The sequence below is a fragment of the Bactrocera neohumeralis genome, chromosome 4 (genome assembly GCF_024586455.1).
Source record: "Bactrocera neohumeralis isolate Rockhampton chromosome 4, APGP_CSIRO_Bneo_wtdbg2-racon-allhic-juicebox.fasta_v2, whole genome shotgun sequence".
NCBI lineage: Eukaryota > Metazoa > Arthropoda > Insecta > Diptera > Tephritidae > Bactrocera > Bactrocera neohumeralis.
The window spans coordinates 80495863-80513594 of NC_065921.1; the positions used below are offsets into that span (position 1 = coordinate 80495863).

The 17732-nt window shown below is 38.6% G+C and overlaps 5 protein-coding genes across 9 annotated transcripts in view; 1 reads left to right on the forward strand and 4 right to left on the reverse strand.

The window, feature by feature from the left end:
* Positions 1 to 982: 982 nt before the first annotated feature.
* On the reverse strand, positions 983 to 2498 carry LOC126756145 (BLOC-1-related complex subunit 7). The gene is made up of 3 exons (XM_050468990.1): positions 2385 to 2498; positions 1631 to 1768; positions 983 to 1563 (listed from the first exon to the last, which is right to left on the reverse strand). Exons 2-3 carry the CDS (start codon positions 1766 to 1768, stop codon positions 1384 to 1386), a joined length of 318 nt encoding a protein of 105 aa, XP_050324947.1. The 5' UTR covers positions 2385 to 2498; the 3' UTR covers positions 983 to 1383.
* A 330-nt stretch (positions 2499 to 2828) lies between these two features.
* LOC126756061 (lysozyme P-like) lies at positions 2829 to 3847 on the reverse strand. The gene has a single exon (XM_050468873.1). It carries the CDS (start codon positions 3845 to 3847, stop codon positions 3365 to 3367), a length of 483 nt encoding a protein of 160 aa, XP_050324830.1. The 3' UTR covers positions 2829 to 3364.
* A 2315-nt stretch (positions 3848 to 6162) lies between these two features.
* LOC126756108 (lysozyme P-like) lies at positions 6163 to 6597 on the reverse strand. Its single transcript, XM_050468942.1, has one exon. It carries the CDS (start codon positions 6595 to 6597, stop codon positions 6163 to 6165), a length of 435 nt encoding a protein of 144 aa, XP_050324899.1.
* A 641-nt stretch (positions 6598 to 7238) lies between these two features.
* Positions 7239 to 7694, forward strand: LOC126755865 (lysozyme P-like). The gene has a single exon (XM_050468582.1). It carries the CDS (start codon positions 7260 to 7262, stop codon positions 7692 to 7694), a length of 435 nt encoding a protein of 144 aa, XP_050324539.1. The 5' UTR covers positions 7239 to 7259.
* Positions 7695 to 9374: 1680 nt separating this feature from the next.
* The window catches only part of LOC126757574 (major facilitator superfamily domain-containing protein 6), a 28776-nt gene continuing 20418 nt past the window's right edge, over positions 9375 to 17732 (reverse strand). For all 5 annotated transcript variants that reach the window (XM_050471571.1, XM_050471573.1, XM_050471574.1 and 2 more), the window contains exons 2-5: positions 12020 to 12559; positions 11795 to 11940; positions 11566 to 11730; positions 9375 to 10883 (exon numbers count right to left, since the gene is read on the reverse strand). In XM_050471571.1, the coding sequence (XP_050327528.1) occupies positions 9606 to 10883; positions 11566 to 11730; positions 11795 to 11940; positions 12020 to 12080 (1650 nt within the window). In that variant the 5' untranslated portion in view covers positions 12081 to 12559 and the 3' untranslated portion in view covers positions 9375 to 9605. The remainder of the gene's footprint in view (positions 10884 to 11565; positions 11731 to 11794; positions 11941 to 12019; positions 12560 to 17732) is intronic.

Below are 17732 nucleotides of genomic sequence, written 5' to 3' on the forward strand. Positions count from 1 at the left end.
CAACGGAGAGGGACTGTGGAATCGCCTGCTAATTCTTCTCAATTTAGAGTTTTGACTTCGATACAGTACGGATGATGGTCGACCGCTCAGGTATTTCATAGTCCACCTCTTTAACCCTGGAGGGAACGTAGATTTTTCGATGCTCTCAAGTAGCGTTGTGTGGTTGACTGTATAAATGACTTTTAACTTGTCCAACGCTACGAGGATGGCCTCTCGCAGGGTGATTTTTGATTGAGGCCATGAACTATCTGGGGGCTTATGACGCTAAGAGCTGTGGTGGTGCTGTGCACTTTTCGGAAGCCATGATGATGGTTTGCTAGACTAAGATGGTGAGTGAAAGTCGGGAATTGCCAGGTCTGAAGTGTATTCACTACTGAGAAGAGGAGAGTTATCGGACAATGGGACTCCCCTTTGTAAGCGCGTTTCCCAGGTTTCAGTAGTGGAACCACTCTTCTGATTTTCCACAAATTATTTACTTCAACTTTTCATGATCGATTTCGATGGATTCTTCATTCTATTTAGCTTTTTAAAATAATAAAATAGTCATAACTAAAACTTTATTCTTCTACCTTCGCACCTTGGGTTCTTATCAGGCAGTCATCTGTGGCGTAAAGGCATTACACCTGATTAGCTAGCTAAGTTTGTAAACAAACACTGTTGAAATGCTGATGTGATTTCCAGCACATATATGTAATGTAAGTATACTTACATATGTAGATATACATACATACAATACATATATAAGCATATTATAAAAAGAGATAGAAAAGACAAGATTATTTTTTTTTTTTCAGTTAGTGTTATCAATGAATTTATTAAAAATATTTCATATATATTTATAGTAAGTGAATAAAGCAGTGTCGTTTTTATATAATGCATAACAGAATTGCTAATTATAATAAATTATAAGCATACTATAAACATACATAAGTATATTAAATTTCAATTTTGCATTTCTTATCATTTGTGTACATAAAATTAATTACTTATTCAAAATTATTATATATGAAAGACTTAAGACTAAACTCAATACACTATACATATATTTTAATTTTAGCTCAACACACTGACCTAAATTCTCATCATCTTAGCATTTCATCACAAACATATAATTTTTGTTCTGCTGAAATAAGCCACTACATCGCTTTAATAATTTTTTTTATGCGCGAACCGTTATTTTTTCTCTCTATTCCAATATTTTAAAATCTTTTTAATTCAGTTAACATACACAGGCGACCAAAAAACCACTTTTCAACAATTAAATCATACTATTCGAAGTTAGATTCAAATAAATCAATATATTTATGTAAACTAACTTATATGGAAATTGGCGTAGAAAGCTTCACGAACACATGTTTAATTTCTACAGCCACTCTCTTCTAATCATCTCTCCATTGCCGTCACTTGATCCTTCAGATAATCCATATGATTTACACTGTCAAGCATGATTTCATGTTGATAATCAACATGTTGTAATATCAATTGCATTTTATGCAAATTTTGACTGCTATAATCGGATACAATGTCCACTTGTGTGAAGTTTTTTATGCTCTGGCCCAAAATCTGAAAAATAAATTTAAAATGCATTTTCATGCTAAATAAACAAATACAATATATTTTCCATGCTTACCTCATTTGACTTGGAGCCACGAACTATCTGCCGCGCTACGGATCCCAAATTGTTTACATTAACGCCAACGCGATCACAAAGTCGTTTTTTGCTATCGCTGAAGAGGTGACGTGCTGAACTGCTCGATGCTGACGCCATCTTTAGATGAGAATTTAATTATGTTATTAAATAACATTAGCCTAAATAAGGAAAATATACTGCCTAATGGTATTCTGCCTTTACAGGTATGTCATTGGAAAACTCTTTTATATTAATAACAGCAGATTGGAAGGCCTAACCATTGGTTGCCGCATTAAAGCCATCATAATATGTTTAACAATTCTGGAAATCTGACAAAATGCCTAATTCTTTCCGACTTTAACTGCCCGATATCTTTTAAGAAGTGGATTGCTAGTTTCAGGAAGTGGGTGGAAATTTGACGTGGAAGATATCCTGTCTCAATTGTCTGATGGCTAGGCAAACAGAGAGGTGATGTTCCAGCAACTCAACATTCTTTTTGCATGCTCTGCATTTTGCCTAAGCAAGAAGCCCTATGATAACCCCTACAATGTGGCCTAGATCCATATTATCTAAAAGAAACAATTTTTAGTCTTTCACGACGAGACCCTTGAGGAAACTAAATGCTTTATTTTGATATTTATGTATGTATGCTAATAGCCCCACAAATATTTTTATGTCACAAGTGAAACAGATTTTTGATAAAAACGTAAACTACCGCACATTTATTTGTAAATATTTAATATTATAAGCTTACCTTGTAGCAATCTAATTTTTCACAAAATTCACAAAACTTTGTTTATTTCGTAAACAAAATTTTTTCTTCCTCAAAATGTCAAACTCTCAGCTGTTTTCTTGTCACTGTGTAGAGCGCCATCTCTTGGTCATTTTTTGACATAGCCTGCCAGAAGAGAGCCATTTCTGACAGTTTATTCTATGGCTCACGCAATTGCTCGATAAATTTTATGTCAAATGCTATTGGCATGACAGTCGTCGGACTCCTCGGCCGGATTAAAGTCTTATTCATCCTCATTTCCTTATTATTTATTTGAAATAAAGAGCGATGATTCTCAACGGCTTAAACGAGATTTAATCTCTGTAATTATAATGTTTATCTGAGCGACTAACAACAACAAAATAAATACAACCCATTGATCATGCCTGGGCAGATGGAGGTCAAATCAGCTGAACAAACTGTGAAATACCTGTAATGTTACGAGAGCTTTCAGGTCACGAGTTCAGAAATAATTGTCTCCGGAAGTTCGAAGTGAATCAAAACCGTATTTTCCGTGGTAAAGGGGTTACTAAAGGTCACTATTATATTAATATCGAGTTAATATGGATTATATGTCAGGCCGTTCCTACGATTGAAAAGCCTACGTAAGCAAAACGGACCGGATTTTTACCGTTTCCATGATAGTCGGGTCTACGTAAACGAAATGGACCGGCATTTTTAGCTGGCCATGAACTGCCAACTCGACAGCATTCCTCTAAATTATTCCGGGGATGTTTACTGTCACTACAACAACTACAATAATCATAACCGAACAAATTCCACTCATGTCCATCAATACTAGAGGATTATTATTATATATTATTGTTCCTTAGTCTAATGTCTGAGATAATATTAGCATTTGATAAAATGAAAGCTTTAAAGTTCATCTTATATTTATTCACTTTTCTTTCATTACAACATGAAACAACATTAAATTGAAACATTCACAATCGCGTACAACTTCATTTCAAGTACGGTCCACTATGCACAAAACAATGCTTCACACTCGGCTTATAGCCTTGACAGCGATTATTCCATGCGACCCAAGCGCTGAAGCCCTGTATGCGTCGTATATACTTTGCACAGGCGACCGAAAACCGTATGTCATCGCTCAGTAGTAGACGACAAGGCATGCGACACGAATCGGTGGATGGACGTCCATCGGCCGGCTTGCACCAGTAGCGATCGTTGATTTGAAACAGACCCCAATCGACGGAGCCATCCACATTCGATGGATTTATGGCTTTCGTATTGAAGGAGCTCTCTCCCTCGATCAAACACATCCAATCGTCCAGCTCATGAAAAGGCATACCCATGCGATAGAGACGACGTGCCAACGCACATTTATTGTAAATGCGTGCTTGTACTTGTATAACGGTACTTAGAGAACTGAGCATAAAAATTGAAGCGATTAATGCGGGAAATGCTTTGTTTTGTAACTTCATTATTATAAAATAACTTTTATACAATCCGCACTTGCTCAAAAATTTAATTTAACTGAATTTTGAATATTTCAAACATTTACTTTTATATGCTGGTAATGTGTCCAAGTCATCAGATTTTAAATTGTAAAAAAAAAAACTTTAAATAAATTTAATGTCTTCGGCGTCCACGCGCCATCTTCAACATATTTAAATTTTTAAAGTCGCCCTGTAGGAATTTTTTTAAAATGTTGCTATTGCAAGAACTTTTGTTTCTAACGGTAAAGCTTTTTATAACGAAAATATAAATATTTTAAGTTAAAAACCAGTATTTTTGGAACATAAGAAGGTTAGTTTCCACCAAATTTCATGAATAAAAAATCCAAAAACTTGTTTATTTCAATTTGTCACCTAAATTTTGAGGTTATGTGAGAAAAGTCTTAAGGCAATAGTTATAGACCTTTTTATTATCTACAACATTCCCATATAACTTTGTTCTAATGGATTAACAGTTTTGCCGGAAATCGGGATAAACCATTCATAACCCTTAAAATATTCTCTCTTCTCTCTCTTTCTTTTTACGTTATCAGATCGCCCGTAAATTATTTTTCCCTTGATGTTTGCTATTTTATCTATCGTTTCTGATGGGTTTCAACCTACTATGATTTTGTTTGTTTGAAAAATGTTCTACCATTCTTCAAAAATTCTTACAAATACATACACTCCTATCTCCAAAAATGTTTGTCGGTTTAACTTCAAATTTTCGAAAAATATTTCAAAATATGTATATGGAAAAATTCGATTTTTTGAAATCCCCTATTGGTTAAAACCCCTTGACTTGACTAACTTAACTGTAAAATACAAAACCTCTGAACTTTTCAATAGGCTTCCTATAAGCTCACCGGTTGAACATATTTCCTCTGTGTATTAAAATATGTAGAACTATACACTGATATTTTTCCTGCAGGGCACGCACAAAAATCATCCAAAATAAAGAACCAATTAACAAAATTAATTGATACTTGTATAAATCGTGGTGAATTCAATTGGAAATCTACTTCTAGTACATTGGTAAACTGAAGTTGGCGCTCAGCACCTGCACACTTTCAATTTCCACTAATATGCGATGCTTCAGCGCGAACGGTCATTGTACTGGACAGCCGTTCGACACAATCTTATCGCTTAACGATTTTTCAAGAGCTTTGAAGCGTTCAAGTGTCAGTTTTTATCAAAAATGAATTGCTTAATTTACATAACATTTGCCAAATGGAAGTAGAACACGCGACGCCGCAAAATTACAAAGCTTTCAACACTGCGGCACGTGGGCGAAATTTTACGCTTCAGAATGTAGGTTCGAACGCGCAGGCGGCAGCAAGCTAGCGAGTGTCCATTAATCTAAAGAGTTTTTTGTGGAACTTAATTAAAAAACAAAATTTTTTTCATCATCTGTTAAAGATATGTATATTTTTAAATACTAAGGAAGGATCATTCCGTATTTTTTGAGAAAAATTTTCAAAGATGAAATTCCTTTAAAAGAGTAAGCCTCTCGATCGATTTCTAGTTGACGTGCCCGAAGTTCATTCAGTTTTTTATACATCCAATTAATGTCAACTCGTTGGGATTCTCCATATTAATTGGTATAAAAGATCATATTTCAACTATGTGAACCGAGGACCTGCCAAACCTGGGTAATCAACGTCGTTCGGTCCTACATACCCGAAGTACAACCAGTTTTTAGCCCATCCAATGGTTGTCAACGCGTTGGCATTCTCCATATTAACTGCTATACAAGATATGATGTCACCAATATGGACCGAGAGCCTGACGAACTTGACTAATCAACGACATTCGGTTCCAGGTACCCGAAGTTCATGTCAACTCATTAGCATTCTTCATATCATTTGGTGTACAAGGTAAAATGTAAACTATGCGGATCGAGCGCATACCTAACCTACATTCTAATCTACGTTCCCGAAATACATCCAAGACTGACAAAGTCATAACATTCTCCATATCAACTGATATACAAGGTAAAAGGTCAACAAGGTGGACCGAGAGCCTACCGAACCTGACAAACCAACGACGTTGGGTACTACGTACCCTAAGTACAACCAGTTTTTATACATCCAATGGCTATCAACTCGTTGCCATTCTCCATATTAACTGGTATAGAAGGTAAAATGTCTGGACCAGGATTCTACGTTCCCGAATTAAAAAATTAAAACCAGTTTTGGCCAATTTTAAGAAACTCAACATTTATTTTTTCTCAAATTGATTTTAAATTGATTTCAAATTTACAATATTCTCTCGATAAACCCAAATACATCAAATTTCCATAATTACAAACAATCATTAATATTCGGTAAGGCCCGACCGCCCTGACACTGTCCATTCCACACAGTCCAAGCGCCAAAACCTTGTGCACCCTGTATTTGGCGCGCACAACGCAGCGATGTACTAATATCATCGGTAGTCAACGAACGACATGGTGTACCACAAATATTCGACGTGCGGCGTCCATCTTGAGGATCACACCAAAAACGATCGTTGATTTGAAAGAGACCCCAATCACGCGAACCATCCGAGTTCGGTGGACCAATGGCCGCCGTATTGAACGTACTCTCATACTGCGCAATACACACCCAAGCGGGTATATCGCCACGCGGCGCACCCAGACGCGACAGCTCACGAGCCAAAGAGCAGCGATCGAATATCCTGGCAACGATACCGGAGAAAGTGCAGAACAAAATAAAGCAAGAAAGTTGAAACTTCATGGTTTGCGTGGTGTTAAATAAGTAACTTGTGTTAAAAATAGAATTCGTTGGCATATTTATAGAGAATTTTAAAGAGGTTAAGGAAAATATGAAATTTTTTTTTGGATTGTAATAAGAATAATACAAATAGCACTTCGGTGGAAGGTATTCACATTTTTCGGAGATATTCAATGACAAAATTTTTTAACAAAGAAACACTTTAGTGATATTTATTATATTTCAGTATTTTTTCGAAAAGAATCTAAAGTGATTGTTTCATAACTTTTATTATTTAACAATGCATTGAAAAAGCTGTATAAAAATAGGCGTCGCCTGGAACGAAATGTAGGTCATACTCAAAACGAAGGGAGTAGTGTCTTAAAGCTTAAACCACATAACTCAAAATTAGTAAAAATCTGTTTTTTAGTAAAAAAACATTGAAATTATTTTAAAAATGTTTTTATAACATACATAATATTCATATTAGCTACCACCCAAAACAAAATATACAAAAATATTTTATCAAACATGCAAATTTATCCACTTCAAACGCATTATTCTCATCTTTTAACAACTCGACGTAAGCCTTTTTATTTCACAAGCACATATCCTTAAAGTAAATATAAATATCGTCTACCCAACTCTCTACAAATCATTTTCACACCAAAAACCGGCCTTTCACCATGAAAATTCTTTTAATCTCACTTTTGCTAACGATCGCGCTCGGCAGCGTAGAGCCACGCATACTCGATAAATGCTCGCTGACACGCGAACTGGCCGGGTTGGGTATACCACGTGCCAATATACCCAATTGGGTGTGCATCGCACAATACGAAAGTAATTACAACACCGCCGAATTGGGACCACCAAATCCGGATGGTTCGCGCGATTGGGGCATATTCCATATAAACGATCGTTATTGGTGTGATCCTGGTGATGGGCGACCCAGTGCAAATACTTGTCAAGTATCTTGTCAATCGCTCAATACGGACGATATAGCGGCAGCTGTGACGTGTGCACGACAAATTATACGTACGCAGGGTTTCGCAGCTTGGAATACGTGGAATAATAATTGTGGCGGAGGGGCGAATGTACCGAGCATCGATGATTGTTCTTGAAGTGATCTGAATGGTTTGTGTTGAAAATAAATTCATGATTAAAGATTTTATGAAATTTTTGTTTTACTTTTTATAAACATATAAAATGGGTTAAAAGTGTCTTATTGTTCAAAATAAGACGATCAGACACCGCTGTATTAGGTATACGTGATATTCTTCTACTTTACTGGCGTAGACACCGCTTACGCGGTTATAGCCGAGTTAACAACAGCTCCTTTTCACTATTTGGCACCAATTAGAGATTCCGACCCGGTCTTTCCAACGCAATGGAGGTCGTCCTCTCTCCACCTGGTCTTTCCAACGCAGTGGAGGTCGTCCTCTTCCACTGCTTCCCCCGCGAATACTGCATCGAATACTTTCAAAGCTGAAGCGTTTTCATCTATTCGGACGACATGTCTTGGCTAGGCGTAGCCGCTGTCTCTTAATTCGAGCCATAACTTTTCCGCAGAACCTTTTTCGCGAAAACTTATAACGTCGACTCGTCAGATATTGTCATCGTCCATGCCTCTATACTAGATCATTTCTGGGGTTCTACAATAGTATGCTCCGGTATTGAAACCTTCAGTTGTCGCCGCATCTTTTTGTAGAATTTTCGAGCATTACCCCTGTCGGCCAGCTTGTCAAGCTCTTCGTACTCAAACATCTCTTTTTTTTTGTCTGCATATGCATCTCGATTTCTTCTTCAACTTTCGGTCTCTATCTCATCCCGCACGTGTTGTGGTCATGTTCGATCTGGTTGGTGGCTTTTCGATCCGGAGACAGCCAGACAGCCAAATCAGCGATATATTGAAAAACTTCGCTTTGATGCGGATTGTGGCTAGACGTTCATCCACCGGCGTGAATGCCAGAACCCGGCGGCGAAGTCTCTCTCCCAGCACAAATCCCACACCGAATTTGCGCTCCTTTATATGACCTCTGCAGTAATTGCCACAAGGAAATACTCATCTCAGTCCTTGTCACGTCTATCGCACTTCTTCGATGGCGGTGATGTCAAATTTATTTTTATGAAGACATCAATCAGCAGGAGCAGCGGCACCTTCCCAATTAAGTAAGCGGACATTTCAGGTGCATGCCCTTAAATCGTTATCTTTAATGATCGTCATCAAAAGAGGGTTTCTCTTCATATGCTGTTCCTTCGTTTTCATTGGGGGGTATTTTTTACGTAGCGGATCTCAAACCCAGCGCGCAACCCTGGATTGGGAGGGTTCGCCTTCTCTCTTTAGCTCCCCTTCAAACATATGTTCTTTGGCTACCCAAAGGATCCTTGATCTAAGACCGGAAGTCGTGAGCTGCTTGAGCCATATGTAAGAGAATGGTTTTTGGCCACACCCAAGTGAATGGCAATCAGAGAACTTTCCTCACTTGCGTGAACTTCTACACATGACTCAATCCTCCAATAAAATTTGACCCAGACTGACGAAAAAAAATCACATTTCCTCATATTTTAATACAAAGCTTTATCATAACCTTGAAAATAGGCTCCATTTGTTAAAAGACCTCAGTTGGGAAGGATTTTTATCGATTCCGTTTGCGTACGCAGTTGAAATGGACCAGTCGCTACAAATTTGATCTAATAGTAATATGATAATGTGCGGTTCTTTCCAAGAAATCTGTTTAAAAATCTTTTGTGAAATAACCTAACCTCAATCAAAGTTTAGCAAATATTAAAAAAGAGTCCAGTTTCGGTTATAAAAATATTTCTTTAATAAAATCGACATTTACGAAATCCTCTAGATATAATCTTACATATTTAAGTATTTATGTATAAATGTACAAATAAAAAACTTTATTTCATTGCTCTGTCCGTCTGTACCTAAAAATGTAATAATAATACAAGTATTTATAAACTAAATGTTCAAACGTCACAAATAACAAATCTAATGTAATGTATTTCCACAGTCTTATGCTTGATCACGCCTTAAGTTGGCCCTCTGCAGCCAAAGTACCGAGTGTCACCTGCTCGTTGGGCACCTGATAGCCACTCTTTGGCAGATATTGACGCTTACGTGAACGCGGCCGCACCAACATGTGGAGCACACATGCCGTAAATGCAAATATAGCGAAGTAGAAGAAGCTACGACGACCACCGATGTGTTTGAAGATCAGACCGCCAACCAGCGAGCCAACGGAGAAACCCAAACCGTCATCCATGCCAGCCATTAGACCCTGTACGGTGGCGGAAGTGCCCGGTGGCGCTACAGCTGACGCGTAGGCAACAATACACGTGTAGCACAAGGCATATGTGCTGCCTTGAAAGAACAATTCCACACCAACTAAGTACCAAGGGTTTGGTATCCAAGCGATTAGCGCGAGACGCATGGCGTAGAAGAAGAAGCACATGGTCATACAATGTACGTAGCCGAGTTTTTTGATAATTTTGCCGCTGTAGAAAAAGAATGGCACTTCGCCAGCAAGGCACTCGGCGGCAACAACACAGCCTTCAATTAACTTAATTTGCGACATAAAGCCCGTTTCGGCAGCCACCTCTTCAAGATGCCAGAACATGAAATAAATGATGAATGAATCGATTATGCCGGCAATTGTAGCGAATACTAGAAATACAGCAATAGCCGGATGGCTAACCAATTTCCAGACATCCTTGAATATGGACTCCGACGACGAGAGTTTCGGTAGTTTCAACTTTGAAACGCTTAGCAAATCGAAACCGCTGAAGATCATCATCACAATCAGTGCAGGTGTGAAACTTTTTAGCGCATCTGCGGTCCAAAGATTCACCGCAATACCGGCCAACAGCGCAGTAGCACCAAAACCGATTGTGCCCCAAACACGTTGTGCGCCATATTTACCCTCCTCCGATTCGCCAAGCATATCGAAGCAGATCGCATCCGAGATCGAGTTGACAACATTGAAACCAATGGTGCCCAGGCACATGAAGACCACAAACAGCCAAAAGGTGGGATTTCCGTATATGCAATCCGTTTGCAATTCGGACGCGAATTGACACGTGATGTTGGCGGTGTTCGGAAAATCTATAGTATCATTGGAATCAGCTGGAGTAACGCACATATAAGCCTCAGTTGGTGCCCACACGTTGCTCGTTAAGTTGAGCTGCTGTGCTGTTGCTGTTGCGGTAGCCGTAAAGTATGCAACGAAATCGGTGCTATTAGCGGTGCTGAAGCTACAGCGCGCCGGACGCGTTGTGGAGCAAAGTGCCGTAGGTGTTAATATCTAGGGCAATAAAAAATATGGAAATATTTACAATAACAATAACAGCTGTAAATATAAATAAATGAACACTAATTAGCAGCTTGAGCTTAAGACTGGCTTTTAACTTAAAGATGCCGGTTGGTTTTTAAATTCGGCTCCTACAGATGTTCGAGTGTTCTATCTATCATTTTAGCATGTTCGAGCGTTCTATCTATCATTTAGTCGAAAAACGATTTCTGTTTGGTTGTCGTCAGAAGGGGTCTCTCAGTCTGAGCTATTCAGAAATGGAATCGACTATATTAAGATTCGGTTCGGTTCGGTAGTTACTCCAGTTTACCCAAGTTTTAGCTGCCACATCTCGACTTCTTTTGGGCTTCTTTTATTTGATCTAATCAAAGAACCGTATGATTTGAGCCTAATATTTCAGCCTTATCGAAATTGATCTAAGGTAAAATGCTGATTTCTTATTAAAAAAAAGAAAGTTGACTATAATATTGACCGGACTTTCGGTAGTTAGAGAGAGAATCCAACTTTTTTGGAATTTTAATGCGTAGAACCCTGTAGTAATGGTATGAAATCAAAACGGGAACCATAAACAGAACCTAAACGGGTATAAAACCTAGGAAGAAACTCAAACCTCCACAACCATACTACAAGAATTTATATTACCACGATTTGTTCCAAAAAATATCAACACACTTACCTCCGAAGAACAATTCGCTAGATCGGCCGCCACAAAACTAACATTCCAAACATCCGTTACATCCAAATTGATGGCATGCGGTGCGGCAGGCGGCACAAAGTAGAAAGCAGCATAAGAGAGCGTCATCAGTAAAATGAGTAAGGAGAAAATAAATTTACGAAAATGCTAAAAATAATAACAGTAAATTAAACAATAAACGATTGTAATTTATTTGAAAAAAAAAAATTACCGAAAAATAATCGGCAATATAGCCCACAATAGGCTTCGCTATCACATACATAATCGGCAGCACCGATGTTATATAGCCCATCACATCTGGCGAAACGCCCAACTGCTTGCCATACACCGACAGCTGCGGCAGTATGGGACCCATTGCTGCACATAATATACAAAAAATATATAAACAATGAGCTTAGCGATAATTTCAAAGCGAAATTAATTTTTCTTTAATTACCGGCCATGAAGAAAAAGTAATGCGCCTTTATGGGCAAAAGATGTCGATTCACTTTCACCATTTTGTAAACACTTCTTTCACTTTGAAAACACGATCTACTAAACCATATGATATCAACACATTGCCGTTATAATTTCACAGTTTGACGCTCGTAACTCCGTGCATTCGCTTAGGGGCGCGAAAGCTATCTGCATATCCAGTCGTCAGCGTCGCTAATTAGAACCTGTGGCTCCGATTCTTAAATCAATTTTTATCTGCTCCAACACAATGTCGCATGCACTCGTCTCGAAAGAGCACCGAAAAAATTGGCAAAATTTCCGTAATCTCATTAATTGAAGTGTTTTACTGATAACTCTTTAAACGCTGCCTCGTCGCCTTGTCGTCGTCTGCTCACTCAGGCACCGAACAGTAATCATAAACGTAAAATCAAAACGCTGAGACCGTCGCGCTCTTGTTCACTATTATTATTTATCTTCGGCATGGAATCGTGTACAATGTCGCAGGCGTGTTATTGCCCTCTGATAGTTGTTTGCTTAGAACCTAGAATAGAAAAAAGCCGTATAGTATAAACAAATAAAAGTGTTAGATTTTATTCAGCCTAATTAGTTGCTAAGTTATGCATATGTGTTTCATATACCGTTATAGTTTCTGCGTTATCAGCACTTTATAATGTTTTATTATCCTATAGAATACCAGTCATAATAAATTCACATCTAATCAGATCACATCGTTTATGAGTGATAAACTTCTATTGTTATGACTCGAAAAACTTGAAAAATACGCAAAGTTAGGTAAACAAGTTTTAGGTTAAAACAACAACACTTCACATATAAGATTTGTGTACAAGATCTTCATTTTGATCGGTCAGTTTGTATGACAGCTATATATATGTTATAGTGCTATGATCTGAACAATTTGTTCTATGAGTATACTGTTACCTTCCACACTAATGTGGGCGAAATTTCATGCAGATATCTTGTCAAATAAAAAAGTTTCCCATATTGATTAATTACATAATAAATGGTGATCCATTTCGAGGTTCCCTACTCTTTTAAAGGAAAAACACAGAAACTTCAGATTTAATGGGGAATGTTTATTATTATTCGAAAGAACATTTTTTGGCATTTATATTTTTAAGATTATCTCTTCCAAATGTTGTCCGCGGCTACGTCACAGATCGCCCGAGTCCAATTCATTATGACTCGCTCGAGCATTTCGAATGGTAACTGGCGAATGACACGCGTGATGTTTTGCTTCAAGGCCTAAATCGTTCTGATTGCCTGCATAGACTTTAGACTTTACATTTACCCACAGGAAATATACTAACGGTGAGATATCACACGATCTTGATGGCCAATCGACCGGCCCAAAACGTGAAATTATCTGCTCACCGAAGTGTTCTCTCAATAAATCCATTGATTGATGTGATGTGTGGGAAGTGGCGCTGTCTTGTTGAAACCAAATGTCGCCGAGATCAGGAGCTTCAATTTCAGGCATCAAATAGTTGGTTATCATGGCGCGATAACGGTTGTCGTTGACGGTTACTTTCTCACCGACATCATTTTTGAAGAAATATGAACCGATGATTTCAAAGGGCAGCTCTTGAATCTCAATCAGGTTGCTCTTCGTCCCAAATGCGGCAATTTTGCTTGTTTACATACACATTGAGCCAGAATTGGCGCCCATCTCTAAACAAAGTTTGATTCGAAAATATCGGATAATCTTGGAACGTTTCAAGAGCCCATAAAGCGTAATGATGTCGCTAGGGAAGGTCGAGCGGCTTCAGTTCTTGCACAAGCTGTATTTTGTACGCTTTCAATCGACTTTCCACGGTCTTCGTGGACACTCTCAGCTACGGCTGCTATATTTACTTCACTACGTGCTGGAGGTGGCCATTATGTCGAATATTATCCAATAATGAATACTGGGTCTCAAGATGGGTAATGATGTTGCGAATAGTACCCTCAGTAGGCCGATCCTAACTAAGTACTATCAACCCCGCCGTCTCCCTTAATATTATTTAGACAATACTGTTGCAGTTTATTTAGTGTTTGAAAAGAGTGTGGTCTTTAGAAAGCACTTTCAGTTAAACCCACTCAAGATAAAGATATCATCATACTCAAAGTAAACCCGTAAGGCTGCAGTGTTTCTACTAAACAACTAGGTGCGAAACGAGGGTTGGTTTTTGGCACTGCGCTCTCTATAAGTCTATTAGGTAATCAAAGCTTTAGAAATGTGAAATTTTAAGAGGCAATTAAGCTATGTACATTACAGAAAATTCCAGTGAAGTACATACATATATTGCGATAGTATAGATTTTGCTATGAAACATGAAATGTTTTAGAAACAACCAAGCATTCTGTTAGTAATTTTGACCCAAATCCGCTTAAAGCGTCGCAAATCTGTATTGATTTTGTCCTCTTTGCGTTTTTTAGTAATATTGACCTCTTACATGCATTCGTATCGATGATCCATATTTGGCTGTTCAGATTTTAAAGATCCTAATCGACTTTCTTTTTTATTTTTCTTTGAAGCTGAAAGAAACATTATAGAACAGTAAAATGATAAAGCCTACTAATACATATAACCTTAAAGATGCTTTGAAGAATTCGAAATTTATCTAATATGAAGCTGAAATAAAATTCGATATATTCTAGCAGCGGAGGAGCTAGTGTCCTTAGCTCTGCTCTATGTAAACCCTTGGAAACAGGCGCAGGAGCAGAAATTTGAAACAAACACCTGCAGAAGGAAAAGTTATACTAATGCCTTTTCTAACGAGTGTCCTAGGTTAGATTAGGTTAGATGGCTGATCGAAAATCGCACGTAGACTGCTATATGTAGTCAAAAAAGAAGTGGTGAGTTGTTTTCATCTCATCTTCTTCCATACAACTTCTACGAATTGCATTAGGTAGGATTCCCAACCTTACAGCATGGACGCCAATAGGGCTATGGTCTGTTAAAAGCCCCACAACTAGGGAGAGACTAGCCTTACTGGGGGCAAAGAGAAGACAAGATCACCTGCGATCGATCTTGGGCCAAAAGGCTTTTGCGACAGCGCATGTACCGATGGTGGCCCATGGCTGGCCAGGCTTCCGCGAAGCCCAGCTATTTAGTAGTAGAACACGAGATGGACTTCCGCGAAGGCCAGCTATTTAGTAGTAGAACACGAGATGATACGTGAGCACTGAATCGCTCCCATTCTACCCATAGCGATTCTAGGATGCCTTTCCTTGCTAGCTCAACAGCTTTGCAATTTCCTGCGATTCCGTTAGGGCCCGGCACCCGTACCAATCTTATCACAAAGACACTCGATGCTATTGATAGCGAGGTTAGGCACTCCCCGAACAACCCTGAACGCACTATAAATGAGTTCAAGCCTAATAGAGGCGATCTAATGCTATCTGAATGAATGGTCACTTCTTTGAGATAAACGCCAGGATTTGTGACCGATAATCTAACTCCAAGACTAACTGTGACTAAGACACTTTAGCTTTGAGAGCTTTCAATGTGACAGTAATATGTGAAACCAAGAGAAAGTAGAATACCTTCAGCTGCCATAATTCGGATATCAGTGTGACCAATTAAAAAGTGAGATACTAAGGAATAATAAAGTTAAAAAAATCACCTTGACTGTGAAATCTAATGTAGTTAAACACGCGTTCAACCGAATTAGAATAACATTGGTTTTTCTATTCCAAATATCTACACCGATATTCTATTTTTATAAAGTGATTCATCGAAAATTGAAATTCTACAAACTGTCGAAATTCCCCAACAACTATTTTTTCAATCAATTACGACTGCAACTACTCGGAACTGCAATTAACACTTCGCTTCGCATGCTGATGAGAAAACGCTGAACCAGCTCTACTTGGATATAGCTACATGCATACACACATATTTCGATATAAAATAGTATCGTACAGTTTGTATAGTATGTCAAATTGGTTTGGTGCGTAGCTGCGATCGCGGCTTGTGACGTCACTGCAACTCAGGTAGCCAATGCTAAAAAGCCAGTGAGCGAAGCGAATGGCAGTTCAACTTGTTTACGTGGGGTTACCCCCTGCCGCCAGGGAACTCCCCAGAAGATATAATCGAAATTTGACAAAAATAGTATGAAATTACGTACACATGTACCTATAATGCAGTTATGCTTTAAATGACCATAAAAATCGTGCTTGCGAAATATTTGATGCCGAGCGTTAAAAGTATTCCGCGAAAATCGGTAAAAAATTATTTATTAACGAGACTTTTTAAAAATATTTGTGTAATCCATCAATAAAATTCAGTAACAAGTTTGCTTTTGGCAAATAAAATTAGAAGGGTGTTATTTAAGAGAAAGAAATTCTGCTTTGCTTTCCACCCACACCCAGCTTAACTCGCCGAGAACGTTAGTTTTGAACAGATCAGCCTACAAGGGAGCCTAAAAGCCTATAATATACTTTGGCAGATATTACTGTAAGAAATACTATCGCTCCTAAAGCAACACTCTTAACATATAATGAGTCAGAAGTGAGATTTTTCGTTTTCGGGAACTCGAAGACTGGCGAATAGAAAAATATTCGATCAATTGTGTTAAAAAATATAAAAACCGAAACTACATCACACGTCATGTTTATTTGGTTCCAATTGGTCGGGTGTAACCTTTTCCTCTTTGGTCGAGTTCGAGGCCGATCTGTGCTGTGGTTCCGGCATCTGGCCGCAGTGCGACTCCACACCGAACTGAATTTTCAATTTTACTTGCTTACAGGCTTAAACCACCACGAATCTTCCTAAAGGGTCAAATCCAATGAGCAGATTGGAGCGAACTCCAAGGGCTCACTGTTCCCCGTGGCACCAGATTTAAGTCAGTCTCCGGTCAGACCTGGTAGCTTTTGCTACTACCAGTTGAGCACCCATCAAACTCAATGACTCGTGATATTTGTCGCTTTAACTTCAAATGTCTTTTCGTTAGAAGGAATCTCATTCAAAGTTTATAATATCAGTTCAAACTGGGTATTACAGCACTATTTCTGACAAGACTAAGCTGATATTTCGAGGCAAGCCAAATAACAGTCAAGTCGACGTTACGAGTTTTCGAGAGAAAAAATCTGCGGAAGATTTATGGTCCTTTGCGCGTTGGTCACTGTGAATATCGCATTCGATGGAACGATGAGCTGTACGAGATATACCACGACATTGATATAGTTCAGTGAATTAAGAGACAACGGCTACTTTGGCTAGGTCATGTCGTCCGAATTGACGAAAACACTCCAGCTCTGAAAGTATTCGACGCAGTACCCGCCGGGCGAAGCAGGAGAAGAGGAAGACCTCCACTTCGTAGGAAAGACCAGGTGGAGAAGGACTTGGCTTCGTTTGGATTTTGCAATTGACGTCACATTGCAAAAAGAAAAAAAGCCTGAGGCGCTATTGTTAACTCGGCTATAACCGCATAAGCGGTGTCTACGCCAGTGTTGATGAAATAACAATCATAGTGCGTTTTGGATTTTAATCGCCTCTTACGACAGACATATCCTACCGCTACACCCTGACCGCTGGGAGGAAAACGAAACAGTGTCGAATATGAGTCCTCGAGAAAGTACTCGTAGTTGTAAAAACATACTTGATTGGTCATTTTTTAAAAAATATTGCGTTCGATAAAAACAACAATGTTAGCCACTTGAATTCAATGCCCGATATTATGTGGATATCTCATAAACCGTTTTGCTATGCA